Here is an 18,499-nt window from a genome sequence, read left to right on the forward strand (position 1 = left end):
TCCAAGCCAGTTCCCATCACAGGACTTGATGGTTGTTTACTTGATCTTGTCTTAGGTTGCCATCTGTTGGAATATTAGTGAATTACAAGTGTCTAATGGGAAAAGTCCCTGTTTCCCAGTTAGTTAGATAAAGGTCATGCATTAGTGGCAAAAGTATTCAGATCTTTTACTTGAGTAAAAATAGCAATACTGCATTTTAGAAATATTCTAATAATCTAATTTTACATACTGCAGGGTAGCTTAACACATAATATTAAATAAACAATATCATAAAACTTCAAAAGTCAGTTATATTTTGTATTATAATCTAAATCTTCAAAGTAACCAGTAGTTAAAGCTATCAAATAAATGTAATGTAGAAGAATTGTAAAGTAGCATAAAATGGAAGTAATCATGTTCATGGCAAGTATCTCAAATTTGTAAGTAAGAACAGAAATTGAACTTTTGCAAAAGCTCTCAGTAATTTCGTTAAACAGCTGTTCTCTGTAGTTTTTAGTAAAGATCACTCAAATCGGTTAAAAAAAAAAGTTGCTTTTGTTGGGGACCATTTTTAGCAACAGGAAGTGGAGAATTATTTCCAGCCTACTAACATAGACAGATAATAGTTGTTAATAGGGTCCATTTATTGTTGATTTTAGTTTTTAATGGGATTTGTTGAAAATAAGAAAAATATAAAATATTACAGACTTATCCTTTAAGGGCTCCTCAATTTGTGCTGTCTGTGGTGCTGAATTGTTTAACAAATCTACTTTTCTGTAAATGATTGTGTTACAAATTACTGAGCTAATACTACTACTACTACTACTTCTTCTTTTTATAATAATAATAATAACAATAATAATTAATAATAATAATAATAATAATAATAATAATAATAATAATAATAATAATAATAATAATAATAATAATAATAATAATAATAATAATTAATAACAACAACGATGTTAACAATAAATAAATAGCGAACCATCATTCAAATGTTTATGTTTAAAGGAGCAGTGTATGGGATTTAGGGGGATTTATTGGCAGAAATAGAAAATAATAATTGTAAATGTTTTCATTAGTGTACATTCTTAAAACTAAGAATCATTGTGTCCGTGTTTGAAGGAGCCATTTGTATCTACACAGGGAGCGGATATTTCCACAGAGCTCTCTTTGTCGCTACAATAGCCCAAAACAGACAAACTTCAGATGGAGCCATTCACATTTTAGTGTTAGCTTAAGGCCACCGTGATTTTGGTTGAAATCTGCAACCTCACCACTAGATGCCAATGGATCCTACTTGACAACAGTCCTTTAAAAAAATCAATTTGGTGTACTTTGATCGTTCTAGCTGCTCTAAATAGAATATGTTGCCATTAAGAACTAATTTACCTCAAGTTAAATAGTGATTATTTTTATTAAGTTTCTGAATGTGTGCATCATCAACACTTGTGTGTGATGCCATTCAGTCATTTAGAGAGAACTTCAGAGATCATGATCAAAGTAGGATGTGCTTTTTTTCTATACAGAGCATTCAAATATAAAACAGAATAAATTATACAGCTTTACAAAAAAATGAGTAAAGAGAAAATATACAAAAGGTAAAATTAAATGCAAAATGAGTATTATTTTTTTAAATCACCATTAAAAAGTGGAGACCAGAAGATAAAAAAAGATTATTTGAAATTATTTAAAATAAAGTTTAAAACCAAAAACAAGTGTGCAGACATCACAGGGTTGAGTAGACAGTTTAAAAAGGAGTGTTTTTAGTTTTGACTTAAAAGAGGTCAGAGTCAGGGTGTGTAGTTTGTGGTGAATCAAACAGGTAATTCCCTGCTAATAATGATCTGACAGGAATACTCAAACCAAACTGCATACTACATTGTTGAATTGCAATGCAGTGCTCTGACCACTAGAAGGGAGCATTTCATCAAAACTGGTACACACAGAGTACAGACCACTCTTCATTTCAGTGGGCCTTTTCCCTCATCAACTGTTATGACTTACTTTCTTCATAATTATTTATATTCATCCATAACTCAGCCTTTGAAAGCTAAACGGCTCATTTCATTCACTAAGCATATTTTCCAAAATCCTAAAATAGCTGAGATTTGCTGTGTGCGTGTTTTTCACTCCAACTTGTTTGTTTTCAATGAAGAACACTGACATGTGGACCAAACTGTGCAGATCATCAAAATTCACATCACACTCTGACCCCTCAACCCTGAAACAATAACTGAGAATAAACCACGAGTTTACTGCCTCCTTTGTGGCTCAGACTGAGATGTTTGTCTCACAGCCTCAATATTTATTTTACGCCCTGTTTCAGATAGTTTATTGCTCTTAAAATGTGGTGAGCTGTTGTTCCACTTGTCTCTTCTGCAGAATGCTGTGTTCAGCTGATCACAGACTGTGTGTTGGCGGTTTCTTTGCTATGTTCGGGTCATTCGGACACAAGCCTTGTGAATCAAATATGCTGTCACATCATCAAAGGCATTTCAAACTGTGACTTGAGCCTGGGATTGGAAATGGTAACATGTTGCAGAGCTAGATGCATTCAGAAACACTGATCGTCTGGCCTTTCACAGAAAACATTTTGAGGAGCACCTTGTGGTTCATTCAGGGGTTACTGCCACAATTCCTGGATATGCTCTCAGGGATTTATTTTGACTTTCATTACTTTTCATATTAAGCAGCTACCTGCACCACTTCCTTAACTCAGCTTCTGCTTGCCTTGCTGTAATCAGCATCTGCTTGTGCTTATTTGTGGGGAGATCTGAGTGTTTGAAGCATGAAGCATCTCATTTAGCACACTCAGACTGGCTTATCATGTCCTAATCAGCGAGAATTGTTAAAGTGGCAGAAACCAGACGTGCTGCATTTTACAGGAGTCCTATGCAGGTCTGTAAAGTCTGCGCAGTGGTGAAATCAATATGAAAACGTTTATTGAAATAGCTCTCTTGAGCTCCATTGTGCAGAATGATGATGTACAAGTATGTATGAGCATGACTGGCAGCATTTTCCCATTGTTTTGACATATTGGCATTTTCTTTCACTGAAGGTTGCTTACTTCCGCCAAAGGTTGTTTGGTTTCTAGAGCTGCAAACCAGCTTTGCTTGAAACAGGCTGCCTGGGCCTCATAAACATAAAAGTTGCATTATGTATGATGTATGATACGTCAATATTTTAGAAATTTTACACACTGAAAAATTCCGTGGCCCCAAAACTTTCTAAATGTGCTTGCAACGAGAGAGCATTTATTACCTTGGAGGAATATGTGTTACAACATTTTGGTCCAGACTGAAATATCCTAACAACTGTTAGATGGATTGCCAGAAAGTTTTTTAAAGACATTCACAGTCCCCGAGGATGAATCCTGAGAACTTGGAGAGCCCCTGATTTTCACATCACCTCAGAAAATATTAAGCTTTCCAAGTCTCACCACTATAATCAACATGAAAATATAGTAGATTAAATAAGAGATAATACTTTATTGTCCGTTTTCATGGAAATTTGTCTTGCATCGTCAAGCTCTCAACAATCATCAAAATAGCATAACAAACAAGTTAAAAAAAACATAAAAAACATGTAAGGCCACCTCCGGCAGTCATCAGACTTTAAGATAAGCAAGCATATGCTCCTCCGACAAACACTGTTATGTGAGAAACACATTCACATTGTAGACATCATACAATCAGAGAAACCCCCTATCCAGTCACAGTATACGTCTGGGAAATCATTCCAATCTGCGCTGTGTTGCTGAATGCAAGACCATTTATGCATTAGCATATTAGCATAGGCTTACTATTTTAAGTTAGTTCAGGAGGCTGATTTATTCCTTAACAGAAGATAAATGTTGACTTTTGTCAGTCACAGCCAAGCTGTACAGAGGAGTGGCACTGGGACAGGCATTTAAGCTCTTCCACACAACTCTTATATACCCCAAGGGCGAACCCCTCATCAGGCGCTGTGGAGACTTCTCTGCCACTGCTTAAGTAGCCATCAGCACTTGTGCTTGGTTGATTGTCGTCCACTTCACTTTCAACAGAGCTGCTTGAAATATTCTCGTCCTGCTGCACCTCTTAGTCATAGTTCCTGTTTGGAGCTACAGTTTCAGTGATTTAAATCATCCATTTTACCTTTGCCAGCTATCACCATCGCAGATTAGCTCCTAACTAATTATGGATGTATGTGCGCTCTGCATTCATGCATGTGACTACACAGCAGGCTCATATTAAAACAAGTATTAGTATTAGAGAAAATACATCTCAGAGCGACAGTGAGCAGAACTCAAGAATTTCTGCATAAACCATCAGAAACCATGTGAGATAAGCTCATCTGCATGCTCATCTTCCTCACCAGGGTCTTTGGCCTGACAACAATTCATCATCATAACTGACTTTTGCTGTTGTAAGGCTGGTTGGATGTAGTGTGAAATTCAGGGAAATGACAGTGAAGACGTCTTTTGGCAGTGAAATGAACATTCAGTTGATGCACAACAGCTCTGGTGGATGTTCTTGTGTTCAGTCAATAGCATGTCAGTCAATGGCACACTCGCTAAAAGTCTGTGACACCTGAAACGTTGTGAAAATGTTGTGTGATTAAACTGCAAATTTAGAGCAGTCTTTGGTTTACCACACCTGTCAGGTGGATGGATTATCTTGGAAAATGAAAAGTGCTCACTAACTTGGATTTGAACAAGCATGTGATTAAAATTTGAGATAAATGTATCTGCTGAGTGCATAAAAATCCCAAACCTGTGAAAAATGGGAGCAAACACAAAAGTGTTGCAATTTAATTTATGTTCAGTGTATTTTAATGTAAGAAAATCTAGCCACTTTTATTATTATTATTCAGATTTTCAAGGGACCAATTTTATGCATTGGATGAGAAAAATTAAAACCAAAAACCTTAAATAAGCTTGGGACAAACTGTTCACTACTGTTCTTGCTCTTACTCAACCAATAAATTGGACCAAAACTTTTTCACTACTCGGACTCATTATTTATCACCACTTCTCTCTGAGGAGGTTTCAGAGCACAGTGACCTCAGGTGGGACAGCGGATGTAATGAGGAATGGAAAAGAAAGTAAAAATACCTGAAGAGCATCACCAAATGAGAAAAATATCTATTTTTTTTTTTTGTGCTGCAGGCTTTCGCTATTTGTCAGCCGCCTGCTTTGCTTGGCAGTGAAATGGAAACTAAACAGAATTTCTCCTCCTTGAATAATTAGCTGCCACTCCACAAACAGACACACAAACACGCACACACACACTCTGAGCTGCTGACCCCTTTATCGTTCGACCGCTTTATTTATAGATCATTCTGAGACGGAAGAGTGGAAAATAATTAAATAACAAGACTTTCTTGACTGTCTTTTTGCTATACTCTCTCATTCTCTCTTTATTCCTCTCTCTTTTGCATTTTCTTCATCCGGCTCCTGTTCTGCATCTATTCTCGCTACATTTCTGCCTCACTCCCCACTTCTCTTGTTGTTGTTCTCTTCAGCCCATGAAAAATTTCAATTTCTGCCGGATCAGCTGCAAAATTGAGCAGATCTGCACATGCACAAACAGACACATAGCTGGGAATAACATCTATTTGTCATTGTTGTTATGTGACAAGGCCAAGGAAGAACTGAGACAGTCCCACTCACCGTCCATCACCCTGAACCAACCCACAAATGAGTCTATTTTAGACGATTAAACCTGTATGTTTTACAGGAGGGTCAAGCTGCATCACCTTTAGTCTTATACTAAATGTTAACATTGTCTTTGAATTCCTTTTTCCTATTGTTCTTGTACGTATTTACGCACTCCTCCCCCCGCTTGTCTGATTCTCCGAGACCTTTGCAGCTTTGTTTTCCAAAAATACAGTATTTCAAAACACAGCTATTTTTTGCAGAAGCTTTGAAATGTAATTCTGGTGATTAGGTCACAGTGGGAGGCTTTAAAGAGTGTGTCATGATGCTTTCAAGAGAACTGATTAATAGGAAATTACAGAGAAGGCCCTTCCAGATTTAGAAGCGCAGACATCTCATCAGAAGATGACAGCTTGTTTCTTCTGTTAAGCTAATTGTCCATGGGCGTGTGAGCCCGACTGTTCGATTACCTGCTCCGCTGATTATATTCAGTGTCATGTATCTGCCTTGTTTTTGCCATTACAAGGTAAGCTATAAGTACAGCTTGGGTAGGTGTTGGAAACCAGGGGGGAGGCATGAATTAGGAAGGGCACGTGTTTCCAGTTCAGCATGACCACAGGTGATTTTTTTTTCTTATTGAATGTAGGGTTTTAGTGCTTAGTTTTTTGCAATACGTAAATTTTGTTGTGCTCAAGTTAACCATATAACGCCCACTGAAAATGTTGTGTTCAAAGGTCTATTGACACAGCCAGATTAAACTGCTTTGGGGTAAAAAAGAAATAGCAGCTGGGCCCCTTGTGACCCCCCATCCCCACCTGCCACTCTTTATTTATTGCTCTGTCACTTGCTGGTTATTATTGAGTACATACAGTGCACAAAGCAGATTATACTGTACATGGCAGATTCATCATATGTCTAGAGATCCAGAGACCAACCAGCACATTACAAATTTAATAATTGCCCAGTTCCTCTGTGTGTCAGCATGTGATCATTTCATTAAACCAACAGTATGGTCAGAAAAGAGCATTGATTAAGCATTAGGTGGAAAAAAATAGAAGCTGTTGCAAATAAATTATGGTCAGGGAAAGGTCAAAGTTACGCTTAATAAAAGTTAATTGCAGGTCTATGACATGATATGAACTCCTACATGGAACTCGGCAGACTGTTTTCAGTTAATACGTATACTTATGCAAATTAATGGCGCCAATCCAAATAATCATGTGTCAGTAATTTGTGTATAACCCACATAATCCATGTGAACAGTGCACTTACAGGAGGGAGGAAGGAAAGATTTAAAGACTGAAAGTCTGTGTGAGGAAGCAGGTTTCCCTCATGAGACCAATGTTCGTGTCCCATGTGAAAGCAAGTGAACCCTGAGTTATTTTTAGGTATGTTGTCACAATGGTTCTTTTAACCCTAACCTACTTAACTTACCTTTAGGTATGAAATGTGCTGAACAGATAAATTTGCCTTGCCTTTGCCTAAACCTGACCGAACGTCCTGTTATGTACAGAATTTTACATTTAGTATGTAATGCTATTTGTGCAATGCTGTTTTGTTAAATATCACATGAACCGTGGTATGTGGATCTTTGTAGGATATCATATGAACAATTGTATGAGGATACACTAAACTCACTCAACTGTCAACTTTTATACCCTTGCTGTCAGATAGGGGCATGACATAGGCGTGGACATTTACAGTCACTTACACATCACCTCTGATAAATTTATGCTGGTATTTCTATTTTGCAAACTTTGAAGGTAGAAGAAGGTAGAAGGTAGCTTTATTAGTCATTTCTTTTAAAAACCAAAATTAAATTTGTCCTTGATGCTGCTACATCTCTGGAGCTGAAGGATGAGTTGATTAAAATCAGCAGCTACTATTAAGATTCCACCCGGTTTCTCTGGCATGTTACTGCTGATGGCATCATTCAATTCCTGCAGTGCATTTTTTGAATTTGCATCAGAGTCTCGGGTCCGCTGTTTTCTGAGGTTGCCGTTGGACGATGGTTGAATGTGGCTGCGAGTCGTTTTTCAAAATAAGAAAATCTACTCAGCAGCCAGGTCGAGATTGTCAAATTTAAACATCAGTTAACATTAATGAAAGATGGAAAAGATGGCCGCAGCTGAAACTAGCATTCTGCAAGCCATTATGCAGATGGTGGAAAATAAAGTGGACGACCTCCGTACTGCTTCAGATTAATATCCTTTATTTTACCTAAACTTGGAACTCCTGGAAGGCCCCCTTTAACCATGTGACGCTTTTTCTATTTTGCCAACGGAGCAGTGGACTCAGGGGAGAGAATGAGAGGAGGTGTGTACCTTAGGGTGAATAAGGACTGTGTGAGATGAGGCAATGTGAGGTGCTGTCCTGTTACTGTTTGCCCTCCGCCTCAAAATGAAATAAACACTCTGGATGACAGATTGTGGTCTTGGTCAAATATTGAGAAATGTCAATCTTTCCCTTTTTTTTTTTAACCAAAGTGCTTTCATTTGCAAAACCTAACATACAGGAATCTGAAAGCGAATGCTGGTCCCTGATGTACTTTTGTGTGTGATTCCATATCGTAGCTCTTTCTTTACTCAAAAACACTGTCCCCGAACACAATCCAAGCAGCAGCTACTGTATCAAAATATATTTGTCAAAACAAAGAGCATATAGACAAAATTTCTGTGGGCTTAAGCTAGACTTACTGTAGTTTATATCATATTTTAGTGTTGCAAATTCCCAAACACATTTGCAATGACAACAACAATTGACTTGCAGTGAAATTTGCAATGTGGGGCTCGCTTTGTCTGGTTGATTATCGACCCTGGCTCATAGTCAAAGCTATTAATCATCTCTTTTGGCTAGCAGTCATTTGTCTTATACAAAAAAATCTTCTCACCGGATTTCTCAAAACAAATTTGAATTCCAAATTTATATGAGTCATCATAACCCGTTTTGAATGTTCAAGGGCACAGCTGTGTTCTTTTGTTCCAAATGTGACTGCGGTGCGTCAGGGGTAGCATCAACAATGGCAACTCGCTCATTGTTCAACCAAACAGCTCATTTGTTGTAGGTTGACTACTTATGTGTTTGCCAGTTAGTCTTTGCTCTCTTTGACTCTGATGAAGACACAGTGGTGCTAACACATCTATTTGCAATATTAAAGGCTGTAAATTGATCGTCTGGCTCGCTCAGATCCTTTCTTCTCCCTGAAACAGTTCCCCCCCCCTTTGTCACTGCAATCAAATATAATAGAAAGACTATCTTGAAATGGGATCACTCCAGCCGCAATAAGCGATACAATTTAAAGGGTTTGTGGCCCAGAGGCATGAAAAGGAGGGGGGCATGGCTGCTTTCCTACTTCCTACCCTCCTACTTTCAGCCCCATCACTCAGACCACACTCATCTTTGACCTTAACTGTGATCGAAACAAGCCTCCCAAAGTTTTGTGACTGCGTCTTGCACAGTTGTGATGCTATTGTGTTGACAAAATGTGTTGACAGACAGACAGAAATACAGACTATTTTTTTATTTTTATTGGGGGGGGTTTGTCTTTATTATATAGGATAGCTTGAGCGTGAAAGGAGGAGAGAGGGGATGACATGCAGCAAAGGTTAGAGTTGAACGAGGCAAAGGACATTGCCTCTGTACATGGGGCTCTGCCAGGTGAGCACCTGCCTTAGAATATTAACAACTCCTGTGGTGGTTCCCATGACAATAGGTGTCTCCAGAACCACATATTCAAATCAAGCATAATTATGGTAGGGAATTCTATGCTAAAGCACACAAGAAGAAACAGACTTTGTGAACTTTTTTCTTATTTCTTTCATATTGTCCCTTCTGTGATTAATTAAGAACGCCTTTGATGGATGAAACGTCTGCTCAACATCCTGAAATGTTTTGGAGTACCGATGATAACAGGTTGAAATGGTTGTTTACTTTTAATGCTTATAAGATGGCCACCTTTGTCGCTAAATCCTGAAAAAACATCAGGATGGTTTGTTTCGTCTGTATATTATTGCCAAGTGTTTACTCTGATTTCTGGTCTCTTTGTATTAATGATAGTCTTTGTCTCTCTTTGTATAATGTGGGCATATTGTTTATGCATGACACAATAATAAAATTAAATCCATCAGTCTATCAAATTAAATTACATTGCCATGATGACACACACAGTCACAGACTAGATTTTTTTATATACAAGCATAAGATGATGGTGATCAGAAAGATGGAATCCAAACATAAGTTATTTTGTATTTTCCAATCCTTCCCCACTGTTGTGACATATTGGTATGACTACTCAGTGCCCATCTCGCTCTTTGGCAGAGGTGGACAACCTTACATGAAAGAAAATGTCACTAAAGGACATTTGCTGTCCAAAGTGGTACACCACCTTTTCCTGAAATGGGCTGCAACACCTTTTTAGAGTACCAGCCTGCAGCCTTTCCACTCAACTTCAATGTTGTCTTTGCCTTATCCAACCTGTAGAATTTGACAAGCCCACTGTCATGGTTTGCACTTCAGGTCTAGAAAAAAAATGCTATTTTTGGTTCCAGTTGAGAACTAACTTTTCAGATTCCGAACCAATTTATTTTTGGTTCAAATGCTCTGAACAGTTCAAAATTAGGGTGAGGGAACTGAACTGGAACTGGTTCCATGTTGGTGGAAAAGGAGTTAATAGTTTTACTGCATGATCCATTCTCAGTGACTGTACAACGGCATTTAGACACTGAAATAAAGGACGATAAACTATATATGTTTAACCTGCACAAAAACTATCTATCTAATCTATCTATTTCACTCTCTTTATATATAAAATGCTGTGTGTAATATGCTGAGCATAAGTTACCCCTAAATCAAAGACATTTCAGGGTTTGCAGTGAGTGTGCCCCTTACAGCAACCCCAAAGAGGCCCAGTATATATATTCTTTAAATATTTTTTAATAAGCTCGCATGTCCAAAATATATAAACTGTTTGATTCATTGTCCAAAAGTCGGTGAAGCAGTCAGAAATGTACCACCAACCATCACCAGTCAGTCATAAATGATTTTGAATTGAACAGCAGCTTACTAGAAACATCTTTTATGGGAACATTTTGCATTGACATCCCTGTACTATTGAGGTGAAATGTTTACCTCATAAGATTAATATATTTCATTTTTCAAAGCAAATTACGGTGCAATGTTCATGAAAAATGTTTTTTACATACAAGGAAAAATGGCCCTTTGATATTTGCTATGATGAATTACAGGTACTCGACCATGAGCTATAGAGATTGCTTGGTTTACTGTCATGGGCTTTATTTGTTATGTGACTTTGGTAAGACTGAGGACAAGGTCCATTTCATGTTTTATTGTTCATTATGTGATGATTTCAGGGATATGTTTTTTTGGAAAATATCCTTCATCTCTCATGACTAATTCTGTTTGGATCACTGTGATAAAAACCTGAGCTATTATGGTTATGAAGGGAATATTTTCTGTGGCAGATATTGTTTGTTGACCTTGGGATAAGGGACAAAGTTGTTTTTTAACTTAAGTTTCTGTGTAAAAAGTTTTGTCCTTGTCTGACACATTTTTCACCAGCACTAAGTGCAGTCCTCTACCTCAGTTAGCTTTTCAGAACATTAAGCATTCTTTAACCCAAAGCGAAATGTAGTATCTTGACATATAGATAAAGTATTGGGGAATAGTTTTGTTTTTCTGTAAAGATATATTTTAAACATTTTTTAAACAACTTATCTTCATCTTACATGTGTAGATTTATGGAAGAGTTAAACTACAAACAAACAGTCAGGTAAAAACATGAGAGGTTTCTTGTTGTAACAAGATGTTTTCATATTAGAACAAGAGACTTTCATTTTATAAGAACAAGGTTCTTGTTATAACAGAATATTTTTCATGTTTTTCCCAAGATATTTGCATGTCATACAAGATGTTTTGTGTTATAACAAGAAACTTTTAAGTCAAAAAAGTTCTTTTTTATAACAGGATACTATTCACATTTTTATTGATTTCCCTATGTTATAGCAAGATATTTTCATATATAACACATTTTCATGTTTTTACAGGGTATGTTTGTGTTATGACAGGATTTTTAAAAAAAAATTGTAACAAGAAACTTCTGATGATATAACAAAAAGTGCTTATTATAACAAGATATTGTTCATGTTTTTACAAAAAATGTTCATGTTTGAACAAGATATTTTTTATGTTATAACAAGATGTTTTCACATTATAACAACAAACTGTGGTTGTTAAAACAAGGCATTACTCATTTTTACTCATATTTACTAAATATTTTATGTTATAACAAAATATCTTTATATTTTAAGATATTTTTAAGAAAAGAAACTTTTGTTGACAAGAAAAAAATCTTGTTATAGCAATGTGTTTTTCATGAGGTATTTTCATCTCATAACTTGCTATACTGATCAGTTTTTTTCTGGTCTTGCAGTTCTACACTTTCATAGGTTTATGTTTGTGACACTCTAGATGTAAAAATCAAAAGGTGACCATGCAGTCCAGATCTTTTCACCCCCATAATCACTCTTGTCATGCCTGATCATCTTTTTTCCTGTGAGTTACTGCAGCCTCACGATAAAATACTGATCACATTTTCTGGAGCTATTCTTTGCACTGTCATAAATTAACATCACACTGGCTGACACTGCACAGTTTATTGGCAATGCATCTGTGGCGACACTTTCTAATAAGGATATACATACACTTAAGTGATGCTCAGCTAAAGCATGACTCATTATGATTTAATGCTTGAAATCAACTGCAGGATGTATCATGACTTCCTGCTGCTCACCATCAATGCTCATTGATTTATGATCCCAGTATATTTAATTACCTGTTTATATCATGCACACAACACACACACACACACACACACACGTATATATATATATATATATATATATATATATATGTATATATATATATATAGGCCCTTGTGTTTAGATTAATACCAAAATACAAGTTTTTTTTCAGGGTTAGGAGTTACTTTACTTATTTAGTCAATTTAAGCCTTGGAAAAACCAATTCGATGAGCAATGGTGTTAATAATGAGTAAGAGGTGACTTAATTTAGGTGAATATATGACACAGACAGCACACACAGACACACACAAACACACACAAACACACACACACACACACACACACACCAAACAAGTGTTTAGTGTTTTCTGACATGTTCTTGGTCTTTTTTGTTCATATATCCTTTTTTTATTCAATGCCTTGTGTTGTTGATTTTAATATATCATTACTGAATTGTATTATACCTGATGCTTTGGCAATATTAAGCAATTTTAATTAAAATTGCTTAATAGATAGAGAGAGAGAGAGAGAGAGAGAGAGAGAGAGAGAGAGAGAGAGCCTTGCTGTTGCCGGTGCCTCCGGTTGGCTGCGCTCTCCTCCTCCTCGGCACCGGACAGATACCGGGAGCGCACCGTGGACGGATGAAGGATGAATGAACTTTAAATCTGCCTCACAACTTTCGCTGCCTCTTCCTTCCTCTTTTTCTCTCTCTCACTCTCCTCACTCTCTCTCTTTCTGAGTCCGTCTCTCTCGCTCTCTATCTCTCCCTCCTCCGCTGCTCCACAAGCGAAACATCACAAGATCTTCGACAATGGATTTACTGCAATCACGATCCGATTGTGAATGATCAGATCTTTTTTTTTTTCTTCTACTTATTCTTTCTTTCTTTGCGGATGCTCATTAGCGACGTGAGTCGAGATGATGGCATCAATAGGGGAATTCGATCCGCTCAACACCAGAGTCCCTGCAACTAAAATAGAAGTTACCGTTTCGTGCCGGTAAGGTCAAACTCGCATATTCTTACATAGAAAAGCATATTTCTGTTGAGACCTTGATTAGAATCATGCGCCAGGTATAGAAGTCTGTGTGATATGGAAGTCAGATTCACAAGCAAGCGACATCAAAGTGATAGAAGTTAATTAGGTGTGTGTGTGTGTGTGTGTGTGTGGTGAATGTAATTTTTTTCTTCTGATCTAACGCTGATACCTCCTGCAGAGCTTATTCCCTAATGTGCAGCCACATCTCCAACACCTCTGAAAACAAGCCATCTATCTATCTATCTATCTATCTATCTGTCTATCTATCAGTCTATGTATCTATCCATCTTTTTATCTATCTATCTATCTATCTATCTGTCTACCATGACCTTTTACTCCCTGGTGCCCTTTGCTCTAAGGAAAAATGTTGAAAAAAAAAACCCAAAACTGTCTGCAATATGTATCAAAGTGATCTGCAATGTACATCAAAGTGATTTGAAATCCTCTGGATTTCTGCATGGGGTCCTGCCACTGGTCACCCAGACTAACACTGATATGCATGTTTGATTATTGATGTTGCAGACAAATTGTCAAACATCACATAAAAAAAATACCAGCATGATGCAATGTCATAAATGTTGTGCAAAATGTAGAAATATTGTCAGTAAACACAGTAATAATCCTCATAAAATACTGATTGTGTTATCCCGAAAATAAGCAGCATAGCTGAATTTACCATTGGTGGCAGGCTGCCTCAGGTGAACGGTCGGCTGCTCTGCTTACTGCCTGGTCAGCTGACTAACTGACAGAGCAGTTAAAAGTCAGTCAGTGTTTTGCAGCCTGTCAACCTGCCTGCCTGGCTGTGTGCTGACTGACTCCCCAGTCACTCCTGAATAATGAATGGTTGCTGCTCCTGTATAGTCCCTCCTGAGATCAGCCGGACTTGAAGTGGTCAGACACCTGAGTTAGACAGCCCAACCCTGGGAGAAGGAGGTGGCTCAGACTGGGAAATAGATAATGAAGTTTTTTGTATTTTCTTTCACCCATGGTATTGCACAGCAGTGCATTGTAAATTTATTGTGTTTTTCCATCCCTTAAATTATTTTGTGCATTTTTTATTTCCATAATGACAAATGCTACAGCCAGAAGCTGGTTATCCCAGCTTAATATAGGGGAAACAGCTAGTGTGGCTCCATCTGCAAATAACAAAATCTGCCTTCCAGCACCTTTACAGCTCACTAATTAAGATATACATTAATTTCTTCTTCATCTTCCTCTTCCTGAGGGTCTTCATCCACCTTTGACTGTAGTAACCTAGTGTACATTATTTTACTTTGCTTACTGTGCCTTGCATTTCATGGAAAGGGTTGACAGCCTGGTATTTTTAGATGTTACTTTCATAGAATAACTTGGGGAGCAATTTAAATCTGGCCATGACCTAACTTTTAGGGGCTTAGCTGAGACTCTCAGAAACACCCAAGGGAGCAGGAAACAAAAGAGATAAAAATGGAATTCAGGAAATGTTAATGAATGAATACATTGTCTGGAAACAATTTTAAAAGGGCTGAAAGAATACATTTTTTACCTGCACTTTTGCTGTTTCCACAGGAGTCTGCTGGATGTGGATACATTCTCCAAGTCAGATCCTGGTATGTATGAAGTCTTGATATTGCTGGCATTCATAGAATATAGTTTGCTTTGTTGGCCGTGCCAACTTGAAAGACTAAGCTATTTTAGTGCCAATTTTGTATTGAACAGAATCATCTCAGAACTGTCGGCTGTAGTTTGCTTTTTTTTTTTTTGTTTGAGATGCATGTGTTGCATTTTTATGACCTACCTCAGCCAGGTTATGTTTTCTATGTAGTTCACTTGTCCACTCTGGTCTTAATCCCAAGGCGTCAAAAAACAGATAGTGACAGACAATGTGCCCCTTAGCACCTGTATGAGACGCACCAGGCTTTCAATTAATTCCAATGTTCACCAGTCTGCATCATGATAAGATGTTCAGTGCAACTGATGTAGTACAAAGAGCAAGGAAGTCCACTTAGGACAATTAGGAGAGTAGGTGTATGGGTCCAACAAGTACAGGACCTTACCCAGGAGACCAGTGTTTGCATCCTATGTGAAACTAAGTCAATGTTGAGTTATTCTGTCACATCTTTTGTTAGTTACTTGAGTTGACTGACATGGCTAACGTCTACCAAATGTTTTTTCCTTAACCTGACTAAGTAGTTTTGTTGCTGAAATTTTACAGGCCCATACTCAATCTGAAATTGTAAATTGCAGAGCTTTTGGTGTAACATCCTAAAACCAAAAGCCACCTTTCGCATCCGCATGATAGGCTGCTGGACGGCAGAAGCTGAGAAGGCGACCGGACAGAGCTGTTTGTGGTGTTATTATGTGCGGTCAGAAGTCACCTGTCGTGTCGTGCGTGATAATGTGGACGGTCCATGTCACTTGAGAACATAGCTGGGTGAAACCTATCGGGTCCACATTATACGTCGCTGGATGTTGTCATTTTGAAATGTTGCTGGTGATGATGTAATATGAGGAGCATGAAGGTCCCATGTAGGGCGGGCAGTAGGGTCTGTGGACTGGTCCAGCAAACCTGGACTTTCTTGCAGGAGTCAAGTATTCACCTCCCATCTGCAAGTGGTGTTGTTTTTCTACACCTAATTATGTGACCTTTTGTTATCCGTCAGTGCCAGCATGTGTGTTTGTTGACGTCCCGTCATTGGTTGCCATGTGCTTGTGTTGTTCAAACATCACTATGTTCACCCATCATCATCACCATCATACCAAAATGTTCATTTGTTGATATCATGTTAGCGCTATCCCGGAACATCAACAGCCGATGCAGAGATACCTAAAACATAATATGTAGACACAGTAGTCTACTGTAAAGTGGCAATGTGTGAAGACTTGGGATAAGAACATGTTGACCCAACCACTGATCCTCTGTGTCAAGATACAACTCAGTTTAGTCATTATAATGATGCTGGGAGATTTCACGTCAGCATGAAATTATGACGAGTAAGGATGACGTTGGTTTGTCTGTTGGTTTGTCAGCTGTATTAAGGAAAAAAAAACACTGGCTCAATTTCCTGAAACTTGGTGGAAGAGTGTAGCATGCGCCAAGGAAGAACCCATTAAATTTTGGAGCGTATCCGAATCATGGGGCGGATAAACAAATTATTTTTCACTTTCATTAACATTGCAAGATAGAGGTCTCGGAGAGGTCTGCCCTCTCAGAGTGCCCTCCTTGCTTCTGTGTTTTTTGTAGACCAGCATTCTTACCACAGCAAGAAAAGCAGTAAGAAATAATGAATGGTGTACTACTCTCCTCTGGCTCTGGCACTGGTAAATAACCCAGAAGGTCAGAGCTATCGACGGGTGACAACTGGAGAATAAAGAGCAAGGACAAGTATAAATACGGACAGAAAAGTCAAGGTTGAAGAAAGGTCAGAAAATGAGGTTGGCGGAGCTTCAGCATGTTCTGTCACAAAAAATTGACAGGGGAAGGAAATAGGGGAAGGAGGGTGTCAGTGCTAGAAGACAATGCAAGGGTTAACAAACCTGCCTCTGAAACAGTATATGCCCCTTCTATAGCGGCTAATCTGCCCTTGTTTACTGTTGTATTCTTGTGATATATAGTGAAGGATATTTCTCTTATGCAGTAATCTGGAGCTGCAGATGTTTACCAGGTATCTAAGCTATGCATGATGTGTATAATAATTTATTTTCTTCAGTTTAAACCCAGTAAGGAAATGAAGAGACCAGAATTATGTCTTCATGAAAATCAGACGGAAATATCAATTTGGAAACTTGAACTAAGACAATAATGTCAGAAAGAAGCACCCTGATCTAACAGAAACACATGAAATGACCACAAACTCTTAACACAGTATTACGTGGTGGCATAGAGGAAACAATTCAAATGGAAAGTTGATGAGGATGATTTGTTGTGGCTGACACACGAAATTCCAGGTTCAACAACATCCCACAATAGGCCATGGTTACTGTTACAACTCCACAGGTGGTATAAAGAGCAAGAAATACTGCAAAGGGAGTCAGGTTGCTGTAATGCATTTCTTTGAGATCACAATGGAAAGAAAGGATTTTCATCATCATCCATCACATTCATAGAATGTAGAAATTGGGAGGGTATCATTCAACAAAATATTTCACCATATGTGGTGAAATTAAAAATACCAATTTGTTTACTTTACAATGTACAACAACAGACAAAAGAGCTGATTTCTCCTACAAGATATTATTAAACCATCCTTCCAGTTTTAAAGCATAAACCACGAGTAGTTTAGCATTCTATTGCTGTCATGTTTTTTTATTATTATGCTTGATTCTGGGTTGTGAATAGTCGACTGATGCTGTTGATGTTTCAAGGCCAGTCATCTCTCTGCAGGAAGTAGTCTAGTTGTCACTCTACCAATAACTCACAAGAAGCATCACGGCATAACTCTTAAATATTCATTTTATTTTCAAAGTACAAAATCTTTCTCAGTCAAAACAAATTGAATAAAACATACAGAGCACAGGAAGGTAGCTCAAAGACAAAAAGAGCTGGACGGCATTGAATAAACATAAAAAGTGTACGCTGCAGGCTATAAATGTGTTAGAGGGTGAAAGTGAGACAGAGGATGTTAGTGCAGGGTTTCAGTCATTTTAAAGCATTACTAATCAAACTTAACTGCCAGTTACAAGGCATGAGTTGATGCACTTCTCAAGGATTTTCATAAAGAACTGTCTTCAGCTCCAGCTATGTTTAAATCTATAATAAAATAATCATTTTTAGCTTCACAGACGTCTCTGAACACAATGATCACAGTGAAAAGTGTGGCAGACAAGGCTGTAGAAGAATGCCAAGAAAGTGTTTTAGTTGGAAATGTGATGACAACAAGGCTGAGTGCATTTGTCTGTCCAAAAAGACTACAAACAGCCAAAGAGACCTATAAAGAAAATTACAGAGTGCATCTTCTCTTCACCTGGCAATCCAAACTGCGCTGTTACAAGTTTTAGGTGTTTATCCCTTTTTCCTTACTGATCCTGAAGCTTTTTACCAG

The 18,499-nt window shown here is 37.8% G+C and overlaps 1 protein-coding gene across 1 annotated transcript in view; it reads left to right on the forward strand.

Annotated features, from left to right (window-relative positions):
• The first annotated feature begins 13,035 nt into the window (after window positions 1–13,035).
• Window positions 13,036–18,499, forward strand: part of LOC121946809 (copine-9-like) — a 97,157-nt gene continuing 91,693 nt past the window's right edge. Inside the window, exons 1-2 of the mRNA XM_088082484.1 lie at window positions 13,036–13,439; window positions 15,027–15,067. Of these exons, the coding sequence (XP_087938610.1) occupies window positions 13,360–13,439; window positions 15,027–15,067 (121 nt within the window). The 5' untranslated portion in view covers window positions 13,036–13,359. The remainder of the gene's footprint in view (window positions 13,440–15,026; window positions 15,068–18,499) is intronic.

This window comes from Plectropomus leopardus, chromosome 9 (genome assembly GCF_026936395.1).
Source record: "Plectropomus leopardus strain MGB_pleo_1.0 chromosome 9, ASM2693639v1, whole genome shotgun sequence".
Lineage (NCBI taxonomy): Eukaryota > Metazoa > Chordata > Actinopteri > Perciformes > Serranidae > Plectropomus > Plectropomus leopardus.